General features: G+C 42.9%; 1 protein-coding gene across 4 annotated transcripts in view; it reads right to left on the bottom strand.

Annotated features, from left to right (window-relative positions):
• Positions 1 to 1,285: 1,285 nt before the first annotated feature.
• The window catches only part of PTCH1 (patched 1), a 67,734-nt gene continuing 42,252 nt past the window's right edge, over positions 1,286 to 26,767 (bottom strand). For all 4 annotated transcript variants that reach the window (XM_004684916.2, XM_012726433.1, XM_012726435.1 and 1 more), the window contains 11 exons: positions 25,550 to 25,952; positions 24,835 to 25,144; positions 20,241 to 20,383; positions 18,057 to 18,240; positions 16,364 to 16,644; positions 14,281 to 14,418; positions 11,139 to 11,281; positions 7,724 to 7,823; positions 6,982 to 7,236; positions 4,795 to 5,350; positions 1,286 to 4,348 (listed from right to left, as the gene is read on the bottom strand). In XM_004684916.2, the coding sequence (XP_004684973.1) occupies positions 4,796 to 5,350; positions 6,982 to 7,236; positions 7,724 to 7,823; positions 11,139 to 11,281; positions 14,281 to 14,418; positions 16,364 to 16,644; positions 18,057 to 18,240; positions 20,241 to 20,383; positions 24,835 to 25,144; positions 25,550 to 25,952 (2,512 nt within the window). In that variant the 3' untranslated portion in view covers positions 1,286 to 4,348; position 4,795. The remainder of the gene's footprint in view (positions 4,349 to 4,794; positions 5,351 to 6,981; positions 7,237 to 7,723; positions 7,824 to 11,138; positions 11,282 to 14,280; positions 14,419 to 16,363; positions 16,645 to 18,056; positions 18,241 to 20,240; positions 20,384 to 24,834; positions 25,145 to 25,549; positions 25,953 to 26,767) is intronic.

The following is a 26,767-nucleotide window of genomic DNA, read 5'->3' as shown; positions in this document are numbered from 1 at the left end:
AATCTCCCCATAGCTTCTTTCATCCATTTGTAAGAGGGCCCTTATCCTTGGAGATTGGGAAGTCTGAGTGGTGATTGAACTGGATCTTAGTGTCACAGGGTTTCCTGATATTCTTTCAATTGATTCAGTGCCCCCTTCTGGTCTTGACCTCATCATCATTATGAGATCATTATAAGTTAAGATGACACATGTCATCTTAACTTACACAGGGGCAGACAGACTCCAAATGAATTATCTAAGTCGGATTCTCAACTGAAACCCTCATCAGTCAGAAGGTGGGATTTGGAAACAGTTTGGGGTGGTCTTCCTGCCTTGCCAGTAAGATCAGGAGCCCCACAAAGAACCCTGGCAGGCAGCAACAGAGCTTCTGCCCCCTAACAGTGGCAGAACACTGAAAGGGAATGCCTCTCTCCAGACTCCCAGACACAAAGCTCAAGGGTCTAGGCTCTTTCCCACAGATGAACATGTGTTTTTATGAAAAGACCACACACAGGGCTTGGGATCTATGTTGTTTCCAGATCTGGCCTGCAATGGCCATGTAGCCTGAGACAAATTATAGAACTATGACTATATTCAGCTGGAAGGAATTTAGGAATCACCTCTGCGGGCGCATCAAAACCATCAGGACAGCCCCTTAAAGCTCAGATTCCTGGTTCTCCCTACCAGATTTTCTGAATTGGCAGGTTTTGGGCAGCACTGGGGATTCTACTTTTCTAGCAAATTTGTAAGGGATGCTGATGTTGCCAACCCGCAGCCTATGTGAGCATCAGCCATCTCTGATGACCTTTTCTTCAGATGGGGTATCAAATTCTTAGGTCCAGTTAGCAGTATTCTAGGATTCACAGGCCATCCAGACTATGTTGCAGCCAGTGGGAGTATCTGGATTTTGACCAATCTTGACAAATCAAAAGGCAGCCCAGGGTCTGTAGTTTGCTGATCCCTCAGTACATGCTTATTATATTGCCTTGGGTCTCGACTTCTTCCCTACCACTCCTTGTTCTCAGCTGTAAAATGGGGATGATATTCCTGGTCCAATTTTTTCCATGGCTGTGATGAAGGCAAGATATAATCATACCCTAAACACTCAGAAAATAACAGTCTGAATCAGGTTCAATCAGCCCCATATTATCAGCCATACCACTTAAGTATGACAATTTCATTTATTTTAATAATCATTGTATTTATCTTTATAATAATTATTAAGCATCATGTGCAAAAAATGAGAATGATGAGAGATGACAGGCTGGAGGGACCAATTTGAAGAGTAATTTAGGAACTCCCTTACTGTCAGAAAATAAACAGGTAACTCTTCTTATAGCAATATTACCTTCATGAGTAGAATAAAAAGTGAGTATTTAACAAGGCTGTGACAGAACAACATTTCTGGTGGCCCAACACACAAAGTGCCTTAGTACAATACTTTAGTTAAAAAACATTCTATAAACAAGGACATAACCAAGTAGTTATATTATTTTTTATTCATGTTAGAACTTCTATCAGTGTTTGAACATTAATATTTAGAGAGTTTGTACATTTTTGCCTTCCAAAGTTTAAAATGAGAACCACACTAGGTCACAAATGGTAACTAATACACATTTCATAATTGCATGAATAGTCACTCAATCTCACTCTCTTAACACTGTTAACATTTTCTTTTCCTTGCTGTACTTTACAATGGAAAGTGTGCCCCACACATCTCAGCAAAGTTCCAGACATTACGGATTCATCACATATAAATTCTTTAAAAATATACTTCTGTCAAAAAACTTGACGACTACTATGTACACTACAAAAATAAATTTTCATATAAATAAATTATATGGCATACTTTTATCTTTGTAACTGAAATGACACAAACCCATTTCCACCAAAACTGGCAGACAATGAGACCCAGTTTGAATATTTATTTCCTTTAACTCCTTACACTAAAACCTACCATGAGTCCTTAATGAAAATGTTATATACTCTGAACTATTTAACATTAGTAAGCACTCTATACAAATAAAACTTCTGTTCAAAAGTAAAACACAGCTGTAATAGTGTTTCCAATAGAAATAAAATCCCTGCATTTTTTTCTGTTATAAACTGGCATGACAAATACTGTAGGAAAACATTCTTATGATACAAAATTATAAATATCAGCAAAGATTTAAAAAAAAAATTAAAACATCCAAATGAACAAACAAGACAGACAAAATAAAACTACTTTAAAAAGAGAGAGAGAGACAAATTCTAGTTGCCTGCCAGCCCAGAACAGGTTCTTCACTGTGAGCGAGCAGGGAGGGGCTGTGCAAGCTGTCACTGCTGAGCTCAGGAAGAGGGCGGCCACTCCCAGAGCCAGAGGGAAGCAGGCCTCATCATTTTCCATCCTCTCTCTCTCTTGAACACAAGACCTAAGTTTTCTGAGCAGAGCTGGGTGTTAGGTAGACAGACAGTGTGGCTGACAGAGCCACCAAACAGTAGCAGTGGGGCGATCAGGGCCCCTGGCATATTAACACACACAAACCTAGCAGGCACAGGTGGCTTCCATTTATTATCTTACATATTCGTGGAGAGTTTTAGGGTCTGAGGTCACTACACTGCTGGTACTGCTGGGGGTCCTTGGTCTTTTGATTAAGATTTTCCATGTAAAACAGTAGGGCATAAGGGGGCTGCCATTGTGCACTCTGACAGTAGCTTAGTCTGGGGACCAAGTGCTCCGCAGATATCGGCTGGTCTCTGCCTATCAGATGAGGAAGAACAAACCTCAGAGCAAGATGACAGAACAGATATAGAAGCAACTCTTTAGAAACTATGCCTGGTTGATAAACATTCTTCAGAGGGGTACATGCAATTAGCACTGTCCTGCTCTTCAATCAATGCCACATAGCAAGAACACTAAGAATTGTGAGATGAGGGAGATGCTTCATTTGGGAGGTATGACCCAAAATACTGACACACTGACAAGGATCCTTCTGAAGCTCACATCCTATAGGATTCTGACTCTGAATCACCATAGCAGATGCTCACTATTTTTTTAAAAAAATGCAAACAGATCCAGAAAGCTGCCACCAGCTGTGCAATTCAGAAAGAGAGGGAGTTTAAGGGTAGGGACACAAAGCATCACTTTTGGGTGTATTGCAGACCCAAAGTTAAGTTTTTTCTACCAGTAGCAGGATCATTGTCTACAAAATATTTCTAATCCATTCTTAAATTGGGGGAGGGAGGTGTGTAGAGGGAGGAGGGTGATGTGTGTGTGTTCACGTGCGCGTATGTGCGCATGTGTGTGTGCATATGTGTGTGATGAGAGAGGTACATACAACGGAGCGGCAAATTTTAGAGTACACACTCATGGTCCAGCAGAGGTCCACAACTAAGTATGTGATTCTAATTCTTTAACACCAATGAAGATTTACAGATGTGGGCTCTATACCCTGAGTTTCAATGTCTATAATAATGATCCTTGAGAAGGAACTTATTTTCTCTGAGGGATAAGTTGGGGTGCCAGGATGGTAGTCAATGATCCTCAGAGAGGCCTGGACTTGAAGTAAGTCTAGCAAAACGATAAGGTGATGTTGAGGGTTCACCCTCTGCCAGCAATAAGCAATAAAGATGTCCTGACTCTTCCAGCCTGGCTAGGAGAGAACCCACTAGGGGTTGCAGACAATGAAAAGAAACAAACAAATAAAAAAAACCCCCATAAATCACAGTATAGCACACTGGGAAATCACACACGTGTTCACACACACACTGAAGAACTGCATCTGACTACACCTAGAGAAGCCACCGGGATTAACGTGCTTTCTTCATATCTGCTCATTAAACAACAAAATTATCACGCATAGCGTGTTTGCAAGTTAACAGTAACATTTCATACTACCACAGGGTTGTGATATGCAAATTTAAAATATTTTAAACAGAAATCTTTACAAAATAATCCTATTATATAAGCAATATTTGCATAGAATTATACAAGTAAATTATACAATATTTAAGCAGCAGCAACATATGCTGGAATTTAAGACTAAGTTAAGCTTGGTTGTGGCACAGGGACCAATGTACAAACAGGGAAGGGCCCTGCGTGGCCTTCACACCCCACTCAGGCAGGAGTGGAGAAACCCGATCATACTATTACTTTACATCCGTTCCTTCTATATTACATATGTGTACACCTCTTAAATATTTATAGAAATATTTCACAAAATAATACAGTTGGTTACAGTAACAATGAACCGCTCTTCTGGTGCAGCACGTCTTTGAAACTCCCAGCAGTTCTCTTCAAGCAGTTCTGGAAAGAGGGGGGGGCAAGGGGTGGGGGAGAGGGAGGGGTTTCCAATCTTTGGCCTCTTTGCTTCAGATTTTGCTCACCCTGTAAAAGAAAACAAAAGGAAGTCAAACTAAGCAGTAAATGAGCCCATTATTTGTAAAGTACAAGAATAGGCTTGACTGATCCATGGCACAGAAATCAAGATAGTGGAGGGTTGGGTAAAGTATGGCAACATGGATGTTCCAATTTGTAAATGTGCACTGAGCTGTGCATCTATCATACATTCTTTATCATATGTATGATAAAGAAATACTGAAAAATAGGTGAAAGGTGAAGCTGTTAGCTTCTTTAAGTTGCACCAATCCTCAATAAATTAACACTAAGGGGAGAGACCCAACTGGTTCCTCAAGGATGACAAAGCTTGGACATGTTAATGTTGCCTTGGGGTTCAGTTGGTATAAATGCCCAGGATCACTGCCATCTGTAGAACCAGGGCCTGGTTCTCTGTGCCCCCCTTTGTCCACTCCCTGCCCACAGGTCAAACGTACCTCAGCTGGAGCTGTTTCCCCGGGGTCTCTCCTCACATTCCACGTCTTGCAGCTCTATGACTTCCACCTTGGAATCCCTCCTCTCACACCGGACATTAAAAGGCACATGGGGGTCCTCAAACAGCCTGTGATCAGCTTCAGGGTAGTCCTCATAGCCTGGACACAGCCCCCCTCGGGGGTTCCAACTGGGCCCGGGCCCAGGAGCAGGCGGGGGGTGCACAGCAACAGTCACAGATGCCGAGGCCGTCACCGTGGTGATGGGCTGGCAGTAGCCGGGCACAGAACTGCCCATGGCAGTGAACATTGGGTGCCGTGGGTGGTGCGAGCGGGCTCCTCGGGGGCCCGGTTGGTCCCTGCTGCTAGGGCCAGAATGCCCTTCAGTAGAAATTTCAAAAGCGTCTCTGCGCGGTCTATAGGGGGGTGGCCGAAAGCTTTCTCTGGGGGGTTCCCTCCGGGGCTGCTGGCCTGGCCGTCCAGGCGGCAGGGACCCTGAGTCCAAGTGGAGCTGCTGGCGAGTGTTTGAGGGTGGGTGATGTCTTGCTTCAGGAGGGACCACCTGTAGAGGGTAAGGGCAGGTTAAGACAGGCTGAGTGTGAGCCCCAGGCAGGCATCTCCCCCGCCCCTAGCCCTCCCTCTTGGCTCTGGTTTCTGCTTGGCCACCCACATTCAGCTCTTCCTAACTGAGAGCTCAGTCAAATCCACCAAGGACTGGGAGAGGCCCTGGGGAGCAAATGGGGCCCTTCTTCCCACAAAAAAAAAAGCCCCTTCTCTTAGAATCTCCACTATTATTGAGAGTAAAGCACCTTATTTGGATGCTGTCTAAGCTTTCTTCAGCACAGCTGGCTGGCTGGGTATGGCCATGGAGTACAGATATAGGGCTGTGGGTGGACAAAGCCTGAGCTGTCCTACTCCCAAAGTCCACCAACCCACCCTGCCTAGTCCAGCTAGATGGGCGCAAACTGAACTCTGGTCCTGGTGTACCCAAATATGGGATGCTGGCAGGACTATCTATATCTACGCTATTGCAGCTGCTAGGAACATATGACTATTTACATTTAAATTAATTAAATCTCAAAATGCAGCAATACCTTAATCATATTAGCCAGAGTTTAAGTGCTCAATAGTCACATATGGCCAGTAGTTACTGTACTAGAGAGCACAGAGAAAGTATTTGTACTGCGTGGAAAGTTCTATGAGGCAGCACAGCTCTGTCTGGTTGTTAGGAATCTGGTTTCTGGGTCTCTATACAAAGCATGGAGCAACACAGTGGCCACATCAATCAAAAGGACCGTGACCAACTTCAAAGTCGTTCAGCTTGTACCTATTTTTAGGCTCCCGCTGAACAAAACCAGATTCACACTGCAACTCAGCAGGCATCGTCACGGGGGGTAAAAGGAGGAAAATTTAGGTTATTTGGTTGGCCTCTCTCTCTTTCATGGAAGGGCTGCTCTGGCCTGGGACTGGAATACCCATTTCCTGGAGGGACAGCAGGAGGCCCCCAGTTGGAGCAACATGAGCCTTAGAACCTTCCGTAAGTTTTGTGGGCTGTGCTTCAAGTCTGGGGGGCCAAGAGCATCCTGGGGAGACAATGCAGGATGCAGCTCCTGCAGCCTCTGAGAAGGGGGGGCTCCTAGGCTGCTCAGGGCATTCTTGAATTACCAAAGGCTAAGCATTCAGGGATGGTTCTCAGCATCTCTGCTCCTTCTAGCCACCTAGAATATGCGCTTGCAGCCACAAAAGCTTCTGGCAAAATCTTAGACAACAGTAACAGAAATAATTTTGTACTAAGGACAATTAAAGACAACAGAAATGGGAAGGGAGAAAAAGAATCACTTTTTCTGACAATAAAAATACCACTACAGTTTTCAAAATACCATACTGAAAAATTGACAGCCAGCTTAAAAAAAGTGAAAAAGAGAGGGAAGGCAAGTTTTGCTTCTGGTCCGTCCTTAAGTTCAAGCTACACTTTGATGGAAACAGATACATGCCCACTTTGTGTAGGTACTATTATTACTTGCCCTGCCCATTTTGAGCACTATGAGAGCTAACCATATGAAACTGTCATTTTTGTAGTCAAGAGTCAGAGAATGGCAGTTTTGTATGATTCAAGCTAACCTCTCCTTTGCTTTTGCAAACAGTAATTTTCCTGCTCAGAATAGTCAGAGATTGCCCTGTGGGGTGACTTACGGTGGAGCGGGCGAAGACAGGGTTTTCTGTGGCCTCCACGATCACTTGGTGTGCAGGGCCCCTAGTGCCCTGTTGGGCCTCATAGTGCCGCAGCTCCTCGCTGATGCCTGACACTGTCGTCTGAGAACTGTACTCTGAGTCAGAGGAGTCAGATCCGTTGTTCGTGTGACCAGGGGGCACGGCAAACCGGACCACACTGGCGGGTGGCTCGGGGGAAGGGGTGGGCAACCGGTTCAACCCGTTGGCCGGAGACACCTGTTTAAAGGATTCCATATGAACAGTGTAATCATTCATTTACCTGTTGGCTGTACTCAGGGTCAAAGCACGGTATATAATTCATGGGTCTCCGCACACGCCCCCACCACTCACACTAACCTCTAGGCATCCCCCAGTCCCAATCTATCACTTCTGGGATCCTCCAGCTTGACAGCTGGGCTGTGCCCTTTTTACTCTTGTTTAAACCCAGATATTTATCTTGAGTGGAAAGTGCTTCGTTGATATAGACCTACAAGATTCAGGCCCCCTGACACTTGGTTAAGAAAAGACAAACCAAAGCAGAGCTACATGCCCAAAACCATATGAAACGGAAGAGGATAAAAGCCCTGGCTATTGAGGTGCTTACTGAAAAAGTAAGCCATTAGTAGATGTGGCTATCATTAAATATCTAAATTAAGAGTGACACCAGGAAAACAGCATTCAGGTGGACTATGGCCGGCACATCACGCCTGACATAGTTACTGACCTCAGGGTATGGGCCGAAGAAGGACAAAAGAACTGGAAGCAAAACCAACCCATTGAGAACACCCAGGATCGTCAGGATTGCCAGGACAGCAAAGAAATACCTTGAAGATAAAAGGGGAACAGGAATATTTACTGTGACAAAAGTAAATTAAACTGCCCTTCAGTGCCTCAAGGTTGCAGCACATCAAAACCCCAAATTAACAAAACCCACACCGGTGAATGGCTGTTACAAAACTGCAGTTCAAATTTTAGCACAAGATTAGCTTAGTTCTTTTTTTTTTTTTTTAAACCTTGTGACTTTGAGGAATACCTTCCACAACCCAAAGTGTTAGTTCATGAAGGGACGAAAAAAAATGTTTGTTAATTTACTGAAATCTCATGGCATGTAATGTTATTTATGAATGTGTTACACAAACACAAAAATATGGAATGTGAACTGAATGGCCGAGCAGACTGAAAGCACAAATACAATGCAGAGGGGCCCTGTCCATGAAAACCCAGCAGAAGCAAACAAATGAAGTGAAGGGTGTAGAATTTAAACAATTTAGCCCAGAAGGAAAAGCGGCCCACTTCTGCAGGCAGCTAATCCACTGTGAAATGCTTCTGCATCTTAGAGCAGAAGCTCTAATTAAGTCTCCAACGGATCAGGTAAGGCTTTCCCTGGGCCTTTATTAATCACAACTTTCTGCCTAGAATTCTGTGAGTTCCCGTTTTACCATATAACTCCCATTGCAACCTTTTCAGAACAGGAACCAGCTTTCTGCAAAGAAAGCGCTGCCCATTCTGTGGGTGCAGGGCATCTGCGGGGGAGGGCGGTCCACAATGGCGGGCTGCTCTGTGGGCCAATCTTTTGTTGAACAATTTAGCATCTCTGAATACTCTTGTTTTGCGTCAGCCAATTCAAACATAAAGGCCGTAGCACCATGAAGAAGAGGGGAGTGCACAAGTGGCCTTGCTTTCCCACCACTGAGGGCTAAGGTCTGGGAGCTTTCATGAATACCAAGGTAAACCTGTCAGCTGGGGAGACCCCAGGCCCACACTCCTCCACACAGCTGGAGGGAGCGGCTGCCACACGAACACAGCATCTTTTCCTAATGAACAATTTCTAGGGCAATTCTGCTGGAAATGGGCTGGGTTTTGGGTGAGGCCATGATATTGTGGGAAGAAGAAAGGCAAGATATCTGGTAATGTTCTTTTTGATCGTAAAATGGAACAGGCACCAAGCTATACCAGGTCTCTATATGTTTTGACATTAGATGAAAGGAGAGAGAATGCCCTATAAAAATATAAATACCTCACGGCTATTGTAAACACTAGAAACTTCTGAGCTACATTAGTAAAAACCAAGAGGCCAATGTCTTGCTCTAATGTAAACTGCTGGAACTTTAGGGGGAGGCATATGTCAGCAGCAGGCATTAAGACATTTGCATCCCATCCATCTAACTGTAGAATAAACAGACCAATTAGATTTTTGACGGCTTAGTGTATACAGCGTCTGCTCATTTAGTGGACCTTAGTGAGGGCTTTATCTGGTTAATCCATCCAGCTCTAGAAAATGGGAAGCTCTTTTAAGTGCTTGAAATAAAAACCCTGATATCTCTGGGAGAGAACAAGAAGTCAGGGGTCAGATGAGTCCTGGGATTCTGCCTTCAAGGGTCCCAGCTGGTTGTTCTAACTCAGGCTCGGCTTCCTTCTGTGGCTCCCTTAGTATCACCCACAGGTTAAAACAGATTCTCTAAGATCCCATCACACCCCTTGTTTGGGTATCATTTTGAATTGTCTGTGAACTTATCCTCCATTCCTCCCCCTGAGGAGAAAGTCGCCTTGGGTACATGCTGTGTGCAAAATGTCTTTATGAAGTGCTCATTACATTTGTATTGAATGAGAAGTTATTCAAAAGAAATTCTACTAGACACAGAGTTTTAACTCCCTCAATGAACAAACATAAATGCCCAAATAAGGGTATGCTCACGAAATAAAGGAAAATTCAAGTCAAATTAAGAGCTTAAAACAAAACCTAGACAGGATTCAAACTGTGACCTAACCTAGGCATAGTGTTATTAGCAGACAAGAAGATACTATTAGGTCTGCCAGGTGATTGGCCACTGTGTGCAGGCCATCAACTTGGGCTTCACCTGGGGATTGGGAACTGGTTAGAAATACAGACTCTCCACGCACAAGGAAAACCAAAATGTATTTCTTAGAGCCTCAGAGGATTCATGTGCTCATGAACCTCAAGCATGATTTTGAGCAAGACTAGCCTACATTATAATATGAATGGTTATTTCACCTCTTCACTCACACCAAACTTGAGCGAGCAAACTCTGCAATCTGGCAAGCTAAATCTTCATGGTGCTGGGCTGCCCAGTGGGACATGTCACATACTAATGGATTATCTTTTTTCCATAATAAAACCATCACTATAATTAAAGCTAACACTCTTTTTCTCTACTTGAAAATGGAAGGCCTACTATCATAGGTACACACTCTTTATCCAGATTATGGAAACATCCCCAACTATCCAGTCATTTCTCACTTTCAGTTCTACTTTGCCATGGTTCCAATTCTGACTATCTTTTTCACTTGCCCTTCCACAAAGCAGTCGTGTCAGAGTCAAAAGAAGCTACTCCGCAAAGTTTCAGAGGCTATTTGGAGAAGAAAAGCACTCTTTCCTTGCAGTTCTCAAATTCTTTTCAAAAGAAAGGTTTGACCTTTATGTTTCACCAAGTCACGTTCATCATTAAATTCACCAGGAACTTTTTGCCTCGAGGTCCAAAGAGAAGTAACCAAAACAGGCTTAGCCTTTTAAAACCTGACACCAAACACACACATAAAAATGCTTCCTAAATCTTTGGGGGAATGAAAGTATGATATCTAGGCACATCAAAAGAAAAAAATCTAGGTGACAATTTTGTTTTTCCTTTCAATAGTTCTGAAAGAGAAGTGAAGGTCAAATTTGTTCAAGTAATGAGAACCACAGTCATTTCTTCCTATAGAGCTCTCTAATCTGGGATAGCAGTAACTGGGAGGTTGGATGGACCTACAGTTTCAAGGTGGCCTTTACTACCAGCCTAAAAGCCCCCATTTTTCTCTTTAAGGCAGCTTTAGAAGGGAGCTTGTCTTTATACCTCTGAGCATATCTCTGAGTTAATAAATTCAGAAAATGATTGTGGTAATCACTGCATAATGTAATCACTGCATAATGTATTTATGAATTTTATACCACAACATTATAATCCTGAAATACAGAAATTTTTTGTCAATTATATCCCCAAAAAGCTGGGATGGACTTAAGAACACATGGACAAAGACGACATGTTGCAATCTATCAGATATAGAAGGTAATTAAAGAACAAAGACTATATGAACAAGTTATTATGATTTTTAAAACAAGTCTTCCCTCCACTCTTGCTTACCTGACAATGAAATCAAACTCGGATCCAGCGAGCATCAGCACTCCCAGCAGAGTAGAAACAGCACCATCCAGAACAGGTGCAAACATGTGCTCCAGGGCAAGCACAGCCCTGCGGTTCTTATCACCAATGGCTGTTAGAAAGGCCTGTGCAAGAGAAGAGATCAGATGATCAGACAGCAGATTCCTGGGCTCAACTTGGTCAGTGCCAGTTTTGTCTTAAACACAGTGAACTGCTTTCTTCTGCCAGGGCAGAATTCTCAGGTCTTCCTGTGCGGTGATGGGAAGGTAGTTCAACTAGCTGAAGCTAGATTACACTAAAATGACCAGTTCATGAGACTGAGCCATATTTGACATTGATGTAAATCCTAAATAACAACAGATGAAAAACACATTCACCTTCAATTTAAAAGCAGCACCAAAACTACACAGAAGAGAGTAAAATATTCTTTCCACTGCTACTAACTTATGTTTTCTCCCCAACTCAAGTGACCTCCCCCTTTGCCTGGTTTTTCTGATGGTCAAGAGCTTACTTCCAAATGGCCTATTTGCTCATTGTTATGGGCAACTGCGTGCTAATACTTATTTGGCTCATGATTATGCTGAAGTTAGAATTTCCGTCACTGTGTTCAAACAAGTGTGTTTTAGTTTGTCTAATTATCACGATGGTTTCAGAAAACAAATACAGGACAGTAAATTCATACCATGGCTATTCTAACTATGGGAAAGTATAACCTACCTCCTATATACTTCGCTGAAGTTCTTCTACAACAAGGATATTATTAATACTATATGGGAAGAGTTTACAGTAAGTCCGGAATAATAGACTATGGGTTTGAGAATATGACCCAGGCTGTTTTAATATTAGACCCCCTGGCGGTTCTAGAGTGGGAGGCTGAGGGAGGCCGAAGCTGGGCACATGTTCTGTCTCTGTTTTAAGGCCAGGCTGCCCTGGGATTGTGGGATCAGGGATTTTGGAGGCTGTAGCTCCTTAAAAGTCGAGGAGATTGCAGAGTGCATTTCTACTGTGTGAGTGGAAATAATAATGCAGAGTGCATTAATCCTGTGTGAGGACAGAAAGGTTATTCTTAATAAATGAAGAATCGAAGCAGACAAGTAAGTTAGGAGTTTTCTTGCTTTTCCCCTGAAGTGGGTTCCATGTATGCATGCAGTCTTTTACAGTTGGGATTTCAGAATCAGTATATTAGCCCTTTTTTTCTTGGGTGCAAAACATCATGTTGATTTGAAACCATGTTGCTCCGTGCTGCATTGGGACAAGGAGGCCATAAGGGTTGGGAGAGGATTATCCTCTCATAGACAGCTTCCATCATGGACTCAGGGAACCTACAGGAACACGCTGATTTCTTAAAGATGCTCATGGAAGAAGTTCATATCACCCACTTATGCCATTACTTTGCAGTACTGTAAAAGCAGTAACTGCCCACTTCAAAGGGACACTTACATAGAGGGCAAAGAGAACATCATTGGTGGAGACTTGGGTAAGTAGCACTGAGAGTTAAGTGGCACTGAGGAGAGTTACAGCTCAGAAAATCAAACTGGCTCGAGGCTCAATATCAAGTTGGCTCTTGAGGATCTCCTAAGTAAATTGTGCATGAGCAACAGACATTCTTAATTGTTTATTCACCATCTGGGTGGGTATTTATGTTCATGCTACCTCAATTGAGGGAACCCAGTGTGCCATTATGACTTAAGTACAGTAGTCAGAATTTCCAATGTGAAAATCTTTTCTGATGCCCATATCTGCAGTGCTAGCTACCAGAAAGGTGATATGCTGGGCATCAAATAAAATGCCATGTAGATTCTTAATTCCAATGCAAGGTGTGGCTGACATGTTTTTTAAGCTCTAGGTTGGTAAGCTCTTTTAAAAAAAATACTCTTTCCTTTCTCCCAGTTCAATAGGGGGAAGTAACTCAGGCATCTTCAAAATTTAGAAAATACTGTTTCTAGACTCTCAGTTTTTTACTATACACTAAAATAAGAAGAAATGGGAAGGGGAATGGGAGAACTTCAAAAAACACATATCTTCTGAAACATGTAAATTCACAAATCACTGAGTTGTATAAAAAGGCCCTGGAAGAAAGACTCCGTGTGAGGTACTACAACCTGTGTAGGACACAAAGCTGTCACATGTTAAGTCCAAAGACTCAATGCTGATACACAAGAGCTGATACACAGAAGCAGGGCTAAAAGTAATTAGCCCCAAGTCCAATGCTAGGTTTCCAGTGAGGCATTCCAAACACCAGTATTTATTTAGTCAATAAATATTTATTGAATGTCTACCAATCACCTCAAAGACTTGGCTATAAGCACAACTGCAGATGGCATATCATTTACACATAATTTATGAGACTTTTGAACAAATTCATGATAAATGTACACAATGAGTTTCTCTCAGACAGCTGAAGCTTAGCTTCCTCAACAAAGCCTTCACATGACTGGGCCTAGAAAGAAAGGGGAAAGCATTCCTATTTAGTGCAACACTAGATCTTACTTTCTGCTGTCATGAATTTGAGGCCAGGAAGTGGAAAGCACTGGGTGGGCTTATGAGGAAGAGCCAGTTTTTTGGCAGTGAGCACCTGGGCCTTTGCTCACAGGCCTCAAGGCACTTCCTTGGCTGCCAACTTGCCTCACCCTCAATTATGCCATTTCTACCAAGCCTGTCAGTGTGGTCTCATTTTATCCCCAGCTTTACTGCTGCGGTTTTTAAAAAGCCTGAGTGCATTCATGCACACATATGTATAAGTACAAGACACACACACACACACACACAATCTGTCTCAGAAACAAAACCAACAATGGTAGGACTCAAGGTGATACTAATGACAATAGCAAATAAGCAGACTCCTTCCTGGCCCACTGACAACACTCCCTACTGCTGACACAGACCATTCAACTTTCACTTCTAATGCCCTGCTCCTTAAAAGATTCCCATGAAAAAGAGGAGTCTGGTCAAATTTCAGTCATTCCAGGAAATTGTTATGACCAAGACTTTTTGTGGTGATGTGGATCAGATGTGCTGTTCCTTGATAATGGATGAAATTTAAAGGTCCCAATTTGGAAGCTAAAAGAACTAAAGGAAGTATGCTGCTTATTCACAATGATTCTGCTGCAAACCTCTCCCATACCAAAGCCACGTGCACGGTGAATTCTACTCCAATGCCGACAGATGCGATCAGGATGACTACAGGCACAGCACTCAGCTTGATTCCAATGAGTCCCATCATGCCAAAGAGCTCCACTGTCATTAGAGCCAGGACTGTCACCTTGAAGAAGAAACAGTGGGTGAGTGGCTGGACACAAACACACCCTAGCATTTGAAAATAGGGTCAGGTGTGAAGAGAGCTGACATGGCCTGACTTCAGACCCAGCACTGAGAAAGACCTGTAACCCAAGTACAACGAAGGCACTGATTTGCTTGAACAATTGCCTTTACTTTCTCACTTAATATCTCCTTGCTGGCACAGGAGACTTTGGGACAGGGAGGCTGAAAAACATAAAGACAAAGGCTAGTACTCTACTGTAAACTGCTTAATATTCCTACTCTAACAGGCAAAAGAATTTCAAAACTATTCCACCTGAGCCAGCTGCAAAGAATCACATAAATATGGATTTGTTGCTAGACACACATTTAACCTAACTTAAAACAAAATATTTTCTTCTGTTTTGATCCCTTTTTTATTTTTTAAAGATTTATTTAGTTATGCATACAGAACTGGGGTCAGGCCAGAGGTACAGGGGCGGTGAGAGGATTCACCAGAGACAGAGTGGGCAGACTGACAAAGAACACTGCTGAGGGGCAGCAGGCAGACAGGAGAGGTCTGCTGTGCCATGTGAATCACCTCCAGGGCTGGGACTGAACTCGCACCCAAGCAGCTGTGGCCGGCTTTGTAGCACTGCGCTTTTAACTCACTGCGCCACCAGGGAGGGCCTGTTTTGATTTTAATCATCAGAGGGCATCCTTTGATGTAAGTGAGTTGCAACTAGAGTTTTGATTGCTTACTCTATTCTAAAGAAAGTGGAGAGAATGACATGTATCCTTTTTACTTTTTTACATGTATCCTTTTTACTTTTACTTTAACATAAAAGTAGCTATGCTTTGCTCGGAGAGCCAATGGACTAAGTGAGGGTGACTTAAGCAGGAGATGGGATGAGCAGTCAATTGATGCAGGTCAGATTACTATCTCTCACTTTGAAGAAATGTGGAGCAGCTGGGGTGGACACAAGGAACAGATATACCCAAGGACAAGCTTTTGTTTGCCTTTCATCTATCTTGTAAAATTTATCAGGGAGATGGAAAGATAATCTGTGAGGTCAACTTTGGGAGTTGCTTGGGCCAAAGGGGAGAAAACACAAACAAAACAATAAACTTGACACAGATGTAAGAGAAGGAGAGAATGAGTTTTCCTTCTTGGGGATGGAGATGTGGGCAGTGGTGGAAGGAGAAAGACCAGTCTAATGAAAGTTTCCTTTCCTTTCTTTCAATAGCTAATGAAAGATGGACAACATCAATTTCTTAAGGACTGTGAACACTCCTACAGACTAAACATTTACCTTTTAACATACCTGCTATATACAGACAGTTACCGTACAGAAACAAGAACTGGTCTGTTTTTATAATTTTGGCATTTTGAAGGCTATACCACAGTTCATGGAATTTTAAACACTGCCATGATTTTATTAGGTTGTACATGAAAACTTACTTAAAAAATCTGAAAGTGTTATACTTGGAGAAAGGATGGAAAAAAAGGAAAAAGATTAGTTGCATTAGTTTGTCAGTTCCCTGAAGAGTTAAAACATTCACCCCAGAAAACCATTTCACCCATGCACCACTGTCCTAACTTTTCTAATTACCCCTCTGTTTAGAAGAACTTCCTATATATTAGGTCTGGGATGTAGTCACATAAAATACTTTAAAAAATTAGTTATGCTCTGGGTATTTGTATTTAATAAACATTCAGAGCTATTAATGGAACATATGCTATCTTTACACAAATGTATAAAGCTGTAGGAGAGGGGACACAAAATTAAAGCCATTAAGGACTCTACCTAACCATGAACCTTCCCACCTCAAGCAGAATAAATATAGTATGGAATGATGCAATCTATACCCTCCTCCAGAGGCCCAGACATAAACAAAACTTCCCGCCTGCAGAAAGAGCTATGCTGAAAGGAATGTGACTTCCACAAAGACCCTTAGAATAAACTTACAATGATCCCAGCCGTCCAGGGGTTCAGGAGGAAGACAGCACACACCAGAAACGTGCAAGCCAGCACCACGCTGATGGACAGCAGGAGCCAGTGGCGAAGGCCAATGTACTGCTCCCAGAAGAGGAAGGGGTACCCGTTGGGGTAGCTTGAGAGCCCCAGGCTCGTGTAGTTGTTGCAGATGGTTCGGACTTTTTCGATCGCTTCCACAAAGTCTGAGGTGTCACGCAAGCCATTGAGGTAGAAAGGGAATTGAGCATACTCGATGGGCCCTGCTGTGGGAACTGGAAAGAGATGCAGTGCAGAGAGGCCATGTTAAGGGGTTCCTTGCAAAACTGAGAAAGACAAGTGGGTATAATTCCAGCAGAAAAGAGCTGAGACCAATTCTCCTCGTTGGGCAGATGTGCGTCCCCCAAGCCTCCACGACTGCAAAGATCTCCACGAGGAAGCCCACTGTCTGCATTTCTTTCGACATAAAGGACAAAAATTACAGATGATAGTCCCTGGGCCCCTACATTTTTAATCTTTGATTTAAAATTTCTTAACATTCATCAACCTTTGATTTTCTTTCTTTGGTGGTAGGGGGAGCCTGTGATCTGTTTACTTAACCTTGATTTAAACTTCTAGACGCAGTCACTCTTTGTAATAGGTCTAAACAACCTAAGAATGAAATTGTGAGACCAGTTTTTGTTCAACTGACACAGGCAAAAAAACTAAGTTTAAACTGCTTTACTCAGTCACTTATGAGAACAAAATAACTCAAAAGTCATGCTTTGCTGACAAAAATGCTTAACTTTCTTATCCTTTTAGGGATCTAACATACTTAAACCTTCCATGCTTCCTTTTTAATGCAATGCTAAGTCTTCAGCAGCAGGGGAAGAAATCCTTACACAACAAGCATTTAGTTACTGCCGTTGTGTGTTCCAGACCCTTTGGGGTCATTCAGTTGACTTGCTAAACATGATTTGCCCTATTATAATCTCTACTATAAATTTTCATTAAGACAAGCCTTGGCTGCTTGCCACAGGCTCTGGGGTTTAGATACCGGGAAGCACAACTCGCTTGTTCTCCGGCCACACCGTCTTCTTTCTCACATCCTCAGTTGGCCTAATAAGCAAGGTATAAGTTACTAATACCTCTAACAAATATGCAAATTAAATCCACACAGAACCACCACTCAAAGTCAAGGCTGAGAGGACAAAGGAAGAGGACGCTGTTGTATACAGATTTTTCTGCTCTGGTTTAAACAGCTTTGACAGAGTACAGGTGCTTGGTGGCTTATAGGAATAACCCAATTGCCAAAAATCCCTTCAACACCAGAGTTGACAAAGTTAAGATAAACATATAATTCCCAGTGATAAAACTCTGTAATAGTAAAATAACACTCAACCTGGAGGCGTCCCCAACTTTCATTTCACATGGAACAGCTGGCATTAGAGAGAGAAGCCTGGTAGACGTCTCCAAGTTAAAACTACAAACTGTGATTAGAGACTCTTATTTCTAGCCGTGATAGAGCATGGGTTGTATTCCATTACACATCCTCATCTGTCTCCCAGAGTTTTAAACTAAAAGAAATATATTGTTCTGTTTACACTTTTGAACCCTGGCTAGTGTCAACGAATGGGGGTGTGACTGAATGTTACAGAGCAAGGTAGGTGCCTCTGAGCTTGCAGGCTCCTGACAGAAGGCTACTTACTTCTCAGCCTGGTTTCTGGCATGTAGTCAGCTTTGTCATGGACCCACTCTGGACGGTGAGGCCGGATGTTGGCCTGGGAGGCGGCGTAAGCCACGGGGTCATTGCTGACCCAAGCAGTCAGGTAGATATAAAAAGCACTGGGATTGATGATGCCATCTGCATCCACCAGGCGCCGTTTAGTCAACTGCAAAACGGGAGAACAGGGGCATTCAGAATGGGGTTTGGGGTGAACATGCTCCTCCTAGAGAAAAAGGAAGCAGGGATTTGCACTGGCATTTGCAACAAAGAATAGAATGCCCACTGTTTGGAAGTATAGAAAATCCTACTGTTTGGAAGTATAGAAAATCCTATCAGAACACCTTTGGTTTCTTTAAAAATGTACTCATCGGAGGATGCAATAATCAGCGTGTTTATAACAAACACACAGTTCTGCAGATGGCCCAGGAATTGACTGAACCAATTAAATCTGAATGCTAAAAGAGTGTCTGCAGCCAAGGCGGAGAATGAACAATCTGGAGAAACATATTTATAGGAGGGGAAGGGGGGGGAAACCTGGCAAGAATCCCTGTACACGTCTGTGTGCAGTTAACCTCTGTTGTTAACACTGAAGGAAATGCCACCCAGTAAATGGAGGAGAGCTATAAAAATAAAACAACATCTGTATAAATTTTGCTAACACTAGCCTCCTATGACCTGTGTGTTCAAAAAATGTCCATCGCCACAAAGATAGAGGAGAGCAGAGTTCACCACAGTCTTCCTGAGAAATCGGATTGCTGAGAGGACTGGTCAGATTAAGGATGCCAAGTCCTAGGCATGCCCCAAACTACAGTCTTCTAATGTAGGGTCTTGTGGGCTTTGCTTAGGTGTAAAATTGTAATACACACACACACACTTATTATACACTTTTCCTGTTTACTTTACATTCAGGCCTGGTTCCAATTCTTTTCCTTTTTTAACAAAATGAAAACACCAGTGACAGCAGTTAATAGAGGACGAAAGAAGGAAGAAAGAGAGGAGGAGAGTGAGAGAACTAAATTTCAGGGATCTGGATTCAATTAATCTACAGGATATGTAACAATTGTGTGTCTTCAAGTAATCCCTGGGATTACCTAGAATGGCTCATGGCCTCAGTGCATGAGCTTCTCTCCTCCCAGGTGGAGGAAATGATGTCGGGGGCCTGGTCCAATCATATGTACTCTTTGGTGCCCCTGGCCCCTAAAGCAGACTCAGTATCTGGGCATCCTCCCACTAGCTCTCAAACAGCACCTCTTCCCACACCTCTGACAGCCCTGCCAGCCTGCTGCGTGTACTGTAAAGCGCAATGTTCCCCCTCCATAATAACTGAACAACGTACGATGTAAATCTATCATCTTTAATGCCAGCTAAAAAAGGGAGATGATAAACAGAGCTGCTGGGAAGATCATCAGCATGCTGGTTTTCTGCCTGAAGAGCAGAGGGACTAGGGCCTCAGAAAGCCAGTAGTACTGCTGGACTCATCTGAAATCATAAGGGCTCAACACCCTTGCTAACATGCCAGAGGAATCTAAAGAGATATGCTGGAATCCCAGCATCACAGGGAACTTGCACATGCACCTGGAGAATTGCCAAAGAGAGATACCTTTTTTCCGGGGAGTGAGCAGAAAGGTGAGTCCACTCAGTTCCCATTGATTTGCATGTTTGGATGCCTCACTCATAACCGAGCGATCTGCTGTCCTCCTTCTCTATGCCTTGGTTCAACCAACACTTGGTTCTCCAACACTTTGGTAATTTCTCCTATCTCCTACCCCATCTATACACCTCAAATTCTGTTCATTCAACTGACTCAATGAATCCATCTTTCCAAGTCTGAATATATACAAGACCAGCATGATGACAAGCACTAGAATACAAAATAAAATAATGTAAAACAGCACTTCTGACATCCTACACTGCCTCACTGTGTTCTGTTTGTGCCATCCGAAAGAGAGCAAAGTGAGGCCCTATGGTTTGCCTGCAATCACAAATTAGCCAGTGGGATGAAGTGCATTAAGAGCCAACTGAATATCCTATCTACCAGCTTCGATGTTCAGGCCTGAAGAGAACAAACTGGGACTGCAGGCTGTCCATCAGACTTCAAAATGGCAGCAGCACCAAGCTCTGCCTAATAGCACCCAAAACTCCCCTGGTGTGGGGCAGTGAGAGTACCTGACTGATGTCGATGGGTTTATCACGGCTGCCAGTTTGCACCAGGAGCTTGTAGGCAAGGACTCCATCATCTGATCCATTTTTATAATTGTTTGGCATGATTTTCCCATTTTCCCAATCACTGTCAAATGCATCCTGAAGTCCTAGAAAAGGCAAATATGTGTAACATATTACAACTCTTACCTAGAACCACCTTGGTACCATGGGGGTGGGCTGAGCTCAGTAAGCAGGACAAGAAAATCAGATGTGGAGCCAAACCCTTGGCATTCTACTTCTCTTCTAAATCTAGATTTTTCATAAATGAAACTTCAAGTTGGTAGCAAGCATTGCTTCAAGATAGGAGAGGGGGTATTTGTTTCTTGGAAGCAAATAAACACGCTTTACCTTAAACACACACACACACACACACAAACTTCCTTTGTCTTTCCCATGACTACGCCTAAAGCATCAGGAACTGCTGAGAGAGGACCAGCTGGAGAGTGAGGAAGACACACTATTCCTACTACCTGGGGCACGCCATCGTGGGGTGCTAAGCCATGAGTTCTCCAATACAACCCGAAATCCCACTCAGAGGGGAGAAAACACATTCAAACTCCCAACTTCAAATAGCAACTCAGCTGCTTCTCCAGCTCAGGGTGAGTGAACACGATTCTGTCAATTTGTTCCATCTGTTTGACTTGTGGAGCTAATACAAGCTGTGGGATCAGCTGCCAGGTTGTGTAAAGATCACAGCCAACACCTATTCACTCTAGACTGTTCTCTTCCTCTTTGCCACCCTTCCTCCAAAGAGGGGGTGTGGAGGAGGGTCCGGAGGGAGCACGGTGTGCATAGGGAAATACCTCACAGGGTAAATTTGGATCAGATTGAGAACAGGAAGCCACAGGCCAATACAAGGGGGCTCTGTGAGAACAGATGACAAACCACAAGCGCAGGGAGGGGAAGGAAAAGAGCTTTCTGGACTTGGGGGATGGGCGAATGCGCCAGCCCACCACACACAGCTGCGCTTGGCCTCTGTAATCAAAACCATCATTACAGACCTGACGGTTTGGCTACAGCTGTAAAGAGATAAGCGTGTTGGAAGAGAAAACAGGGCCCTGGTGACCCGACCTTAGGGGCTGAGTGATCGCTGGCGTGCACACACTCTCCTCTTTCCCCCTCTCCACAGCCCTGCTCCCCCCAAATCACCTCCCAAGTAGAACTTCCAAGCACCAGCAGCTGAGGAAACCACATCTTTGGAACAAGCTGCACATGCCCGGGTTAGGCACGGCTGGTAAGAAGGGAGCAGGGTTTGTTCATGACATGCCTTGAGACTTCAAAGACACCCCCCCCCAACTGTGTTTCCTGGGGTTTGAAATGGGGGTATAAGGGAGCACAGGGCCCTTTTTCTGTCTCTGTCTCTCTTTAAAACAAGCCTTTCTTCCATGTTGCTGTGGGCACTGTTTTTATAAGAACAATTTGGGGACGAGGACCACGGGCTCCAGGGTGAAAGAAAGCCCTGCCAGGGGGCAAGTGTGAGGGGTGGCAGAGTGGGGGAGACCACCAGCATGGCTGAGCTCCGAATTCTCACAGACTTTTTCATTGCAAGGAGGCATGCACATGACAAGTCACACTGAACAGATGTTATTTTATTACCTAAAGCTTTTTTCCCTTTAGTTTTTGAAAATAAATAAATAAATAAATAAACAGGAGAGGAGGAACAACCTCCCTCCTACCCCTTCCCAAAAGAGACCTGGTCTGTTCTCACTAATATATAGTTTTCATCACTCATTGGCTTCCATGGAACTTTTAACCCTCCTAATCTGTTAATCCTAAGGAGCAGCTCATACTCCTCAGTCGCCAGGTGAGCTGTTTTACACTGATTATCCTCATTCTTCCAACAATTTGATGATACAGCCCCACTGTTGGTGGTGTTCCCACTTTAGAGGTAGGGAAACTGAGGCGTGGAATAGTGAATAGCCAAGAACCACCTAACACACAGGCATAGGGCTAAGCTTTGAGCCCAGAAAGCCTGACTCCCATAGACTTAAGCCACTCAGGTTTCAGACTGTCCTGGAAATACTTGTTGAAGGCAGTACAGTTAACTTGGGTCTGGCAGCAAACAGCAGTGACCCAAAAATCTGAGTGCAGTTCTAAATATTAATGCATTAACAAAGGAAGAAAGATCCAGTTTAGGAGATCAGCCCCAGCTTGTCATTCTTGCTGGTGGCTTGCTGGCATACCACTCAGTATGAATAAAGCGTTCAGCAAAGAATAAGAAACAATCACTGACTTTACAGAGAAGTTGAGTTCTTTCATAACTGGTTTATTATTTTCTGACTAATTACCTAAAACCTAGTGTAACAATGTATTGGCCTAAGTACATACACAATAAGTATATGACCCTGGACACAAAACAAGGGACAAAGATTTGCTTTCTTTGCCCCTCAGCCAAGATTTTATGTTCCAACACATGTACATTGTAGGTAGGAACTATGACATTTATTTTACAGAAACACACTCAAGTTTTAGTTCTAATATTTATTTTCTAGTGAAAAGTTCTGAGTTAATGTATCCCATCTGACAATTTTTACTTGATTTGAGGTCCTAAAAAGAAAACATTAACCTACACTTTATTTGCATAACTCAGTGGAAATATAATCCAGCACTATTTATACATGACAGGCACAGCATGGATTTTTTAAATCTGGGACTTCACCTTATTTGCCTATGTTTAAAGATGACACGTGGAATAATTTCTGTATTATCATTATATATTTTTATGAGTTAACCCCCCTTCAAACTACTGGAATGTTGATAAAGATAATAAGATGATTAAATAAAAACAAAAAACATGCTACCCCCATCACTTAAAAACCACACAAAATGTTGGAATGGAAAACTGATACAAAGATAAAGAGTGTTTCTGAGGTGGACCAATTTCAAAGACAAAATCAACCATTCAAGAGGCCTGAAAATCGTAGAAGCAACCAAGAATCCCTGTATCTGGCTTTCTGTGTTAGGCTCAGTTAGACCTTATAATATCCAATGCAGAATTTTAGGCTGGTTTCAGCCCCAAATAGACTAACCTCATGTGGTCTAAGTAGGTGCTGTTTATTTAGCAACCAAAACATGATTCAAGTGTACCTTTAAAAAAAGATTCTTGAGTCCAACAGCTTTAAGTCTTTAAAGGAATGAAAGCATAGGAATAATTTACAATGCACTATAAAAAGTCAACCCTCCATCCTGGCTGGAGACAATGCTCCTTGCCCCCTCCCCAAGCACAGCCTAACTTGCCATATTGAGCAGCCAAAGGAATGGCTGAGGACACTGAAATCAATTCTACAATAACCCTCCTTTGCTCAGAGGCTGGCAGGCACTGCAGATCTCTTTGTCATTTGTGGCAAGTTATTTGCATGTCTTTGGCCAATGGGGAAAAAATGAAAAGCAGGGAAACTCAACTGTCTGGTCCTCTTTTGACTCATTATCCAAAAAATACTGTTTCCCAAACTACTGTACAAAATCAGACTTGGAACAAATTCAAGCTGATCTCACAAGCATTAAAAAAAAAAAAAAGTATTAGTGTTGTGTTGCTTTCTTTGCCTTCCTCAAAAAAAAAAAAAAAAAAAAGCCAACCTGACATACATGTATGAATAAAATTCTAGAAACACAAATCATGTCCAGAAACTATAGAGTACAATTTCAATCAAACTCAAGTTGTTAGTGTTTCATACAAACTCACAGGAAACTGGCAGCATAACCTTGATATTCAAGTGTATTGACTTAAGACCAAAAAAGGCACTTAAATCTGTGTTTAAACAGCCTAATTAAGTGGGAAATTAAGACAATCGTTTGGATAACTTAAGCCAAAAAGTGTTGGGGGCCATAATTATTTGGGTATTTCAGTAAAAGCATTTTTGCTTGAATTGTGTGGATAATTATCTTGATTCTCCACTTCATTTTGCATGTGTCAACACAGAATAAATGAACAGATGTCCTTGAAATCACTGAAAACATTCAGTCAGCAGTCTGAAGCAAATTCAGACGACTTTTTCTCCTGCTTACTACCATTTCCTAGAAATGCTTCTGAGGAAAAGGCATGAAGCTAAGTCAGGTACTTTAAAACAGAATGTGATCATTTATGAAATACCATGAGATGTGATCAAATATTTCTAAGTGTGGGTCAAACTATAAATTAAATTATATTCACCAATGATAGAGTAAGCAATAAATTAGTAATAAGTCAGTCTAGAAATTCCATCAAAACTGATTTTATTTGGTTAACAAACAAACCACCACCCCTTCCAAACCCTCCCCGCCCCCCCCAAAAAAACAGAGAGCACTGGAAGAATCTAGTCCCACATCTTTCTACAGAAGTTCCTTAGTAACCTGCTTGAATTGTCTGCATCATTTTTAGGTAAAAGTCAGATTTGGGAAGTTGCCCCAGAAGCAGCCTATGTAAGGATTTGAATCAACACTTAGAAATCAACGAGACATCAGTGTTACATTATCATCTAATACTTTGATAAAAGAAACCAAGGTAATTTGTGGAAGTGAAATATGCCAAAGACCAAAGGGTGAGTGCTTAGGAAGGACAGAAGCCCCCGCAGCATCTTACCTTGCAGCCAGTCTCTGAAGTAGTGCAGCCACATTTTGGGAAGCTGTTTATTTTCTTCCAACATGACGTATTTCACATTACTGAAACTCTTGTGGAGATCGTACAGTAAGTGCTGGATATTCGGGTAGTCTGCTTTCTGGGTGACTATATACATATTGTAGAAAGAAAAGTATTTGAACTGTGCAGCAATAAAGTCATATTCTCTGGTCTCCCTAGGCACAATGTCTGTAAGGTCCAGTCCATCACGTACTCGGGTTGTCCCGTAGAGACTGACCCCCAGCAAGCCCAGAAAAAGAAAGATCACGACCACCTGCAACAGAACAAGAGGAAAGATCAGATTCAGAGAAACAGAACCAACAGAGATGAATTATTTGGTTTATACATGACTTTTACCACCACACTGGTGCTGAAATGGCATCAAGGGGTCATTTTCTCAGAAGGGAAGATGTGTGATCATATCATAATTATATTTCATAAACAAGCTCATAAAAACCCAAATGTTGAAAATATAAGGAGCTGATCTAACCAAACAGAAATGCTATTGACATCACTCCTACAGACAAATAAGCTCATGAAACTGGCTCTTTGCTCTACACGGATGGACTCCTGAAAAGACCTGAAATAAATCACACATGAAGAAGCCATCTGATGAATTCCAAAGGAGACTGTTATGTCATTACTTGGAACCAGGAAGAGGCTTCTATTGGAAGGTTACCTTGGCTTTTGGCTTCAAGAGAAAAGGAGCATAGTGTTTCTCTGCAAAAGATGAGAGTGTCCACTTGGTGCAACGGGGCTCCAGGCAGTGGAGGCTGGCATCCGAGAACTGGGAGAGCAGGTCCCGGGTGGAGCTGGTACTCTCGGGACTCTGGCAGCTGAGGGTGTCCTGGGGCAGGGAGACTGGCTGCACAGAAATCTCAGAGCGCGGCTCAGCTGTGGTGTAGTACACGTGCGTGTGAGGGTCGTACTCTGTGCGCAGCTGTACCGTGGACTGCATTGTGATCTGTGTTTCGTGGGCAAAGCTGTGGCTGCTGTAGGGTGGTGGGGGGCTATAGCGGGTGTTCTCCTGAGTCTCTGCATAGGCCTGAGGTTCAACCTGAATCACTCTGCTGACGCAGGGGCTGAAAGAGGCAAACACGTCCTTATGATTTACTGAAACTTTATTTTTGGTAGTGGCTCAATATATCCATTTTACATAGCTCTGATTTTGAAGAGAAACACTATCTTGAGCACCACAAAAAAGCCTGATTAAAAACACAGTAAGTCACAGGCCTAGTAAATGGTTGATCCTAAATTTGGCTGAATGAAGTTACCTCTGTTGAATCCCTTAAAGAATAATCCTAAAAAACAAAACAAGCAGGCCCTCCCTGGTGGCGCAGAGGGTGAAAGCTAAGGACTAAGAAGCTAAAGAAGCTAAAGCCACTTCCACATGAGTTCGACTTCCACATGAGTTCGATCCCCACCTGCCCCATGTGGGAGGAGACCCACATGGCGTGGCAGACCTCTCCTGACCCACCCGCTGCTCCCCTCAGCAGTGTACTTTGTAGATCTGCCTGTTTTGCTCCCCACTCTTGTCCCTGGTGAATCCTCTCACCCTCCACATTTCTGGCCTGTACCCCAGTTCTGTATGAATAAATAAATAAATCTTTAAAAAAAAAAAAAACAAAAAAACAAGCAAACAAAAAAAACCCCACACCCAAAGGGCTCTATTTCTTTTGAAGGGGTATTTTTCAACTTTTTATACGGCTCTAATCACAGAGACAGGACACACTACCTATCATCAGAATTGCTGGTTCATGACAGAAAAAAATGATCATATGTACCAGAACCTCAGGGTTCAGTAAGAATGTTCAGTTTACAGGGAGACCTCAGTGATTTTGACATCCCCCCTAGGGAAACTTTTTCTGATATTTCCTCTCCTACAAGTACACTGAGA

This window comes from Condylura cristata, unplaced genomic scaffold, assembly GCF_000260355.1.
Source record: "Condylura cristata isolate star-nosed mole 26May11 unplaced genomic scaffold, ConCri1.0 scaffold00017, whole genome shotgun sequence".
NCBI lineage: Eukaryota > Metazoa > Chordata > Mammalia > Eulipotyphla > Talpidae > Condylura > Condylura cristata.
The sequence above is the reverse complement of the archived record's forward strand: the minus strand, read 5'-3'. Positions and strand labels throughout refer to the sequence as shown.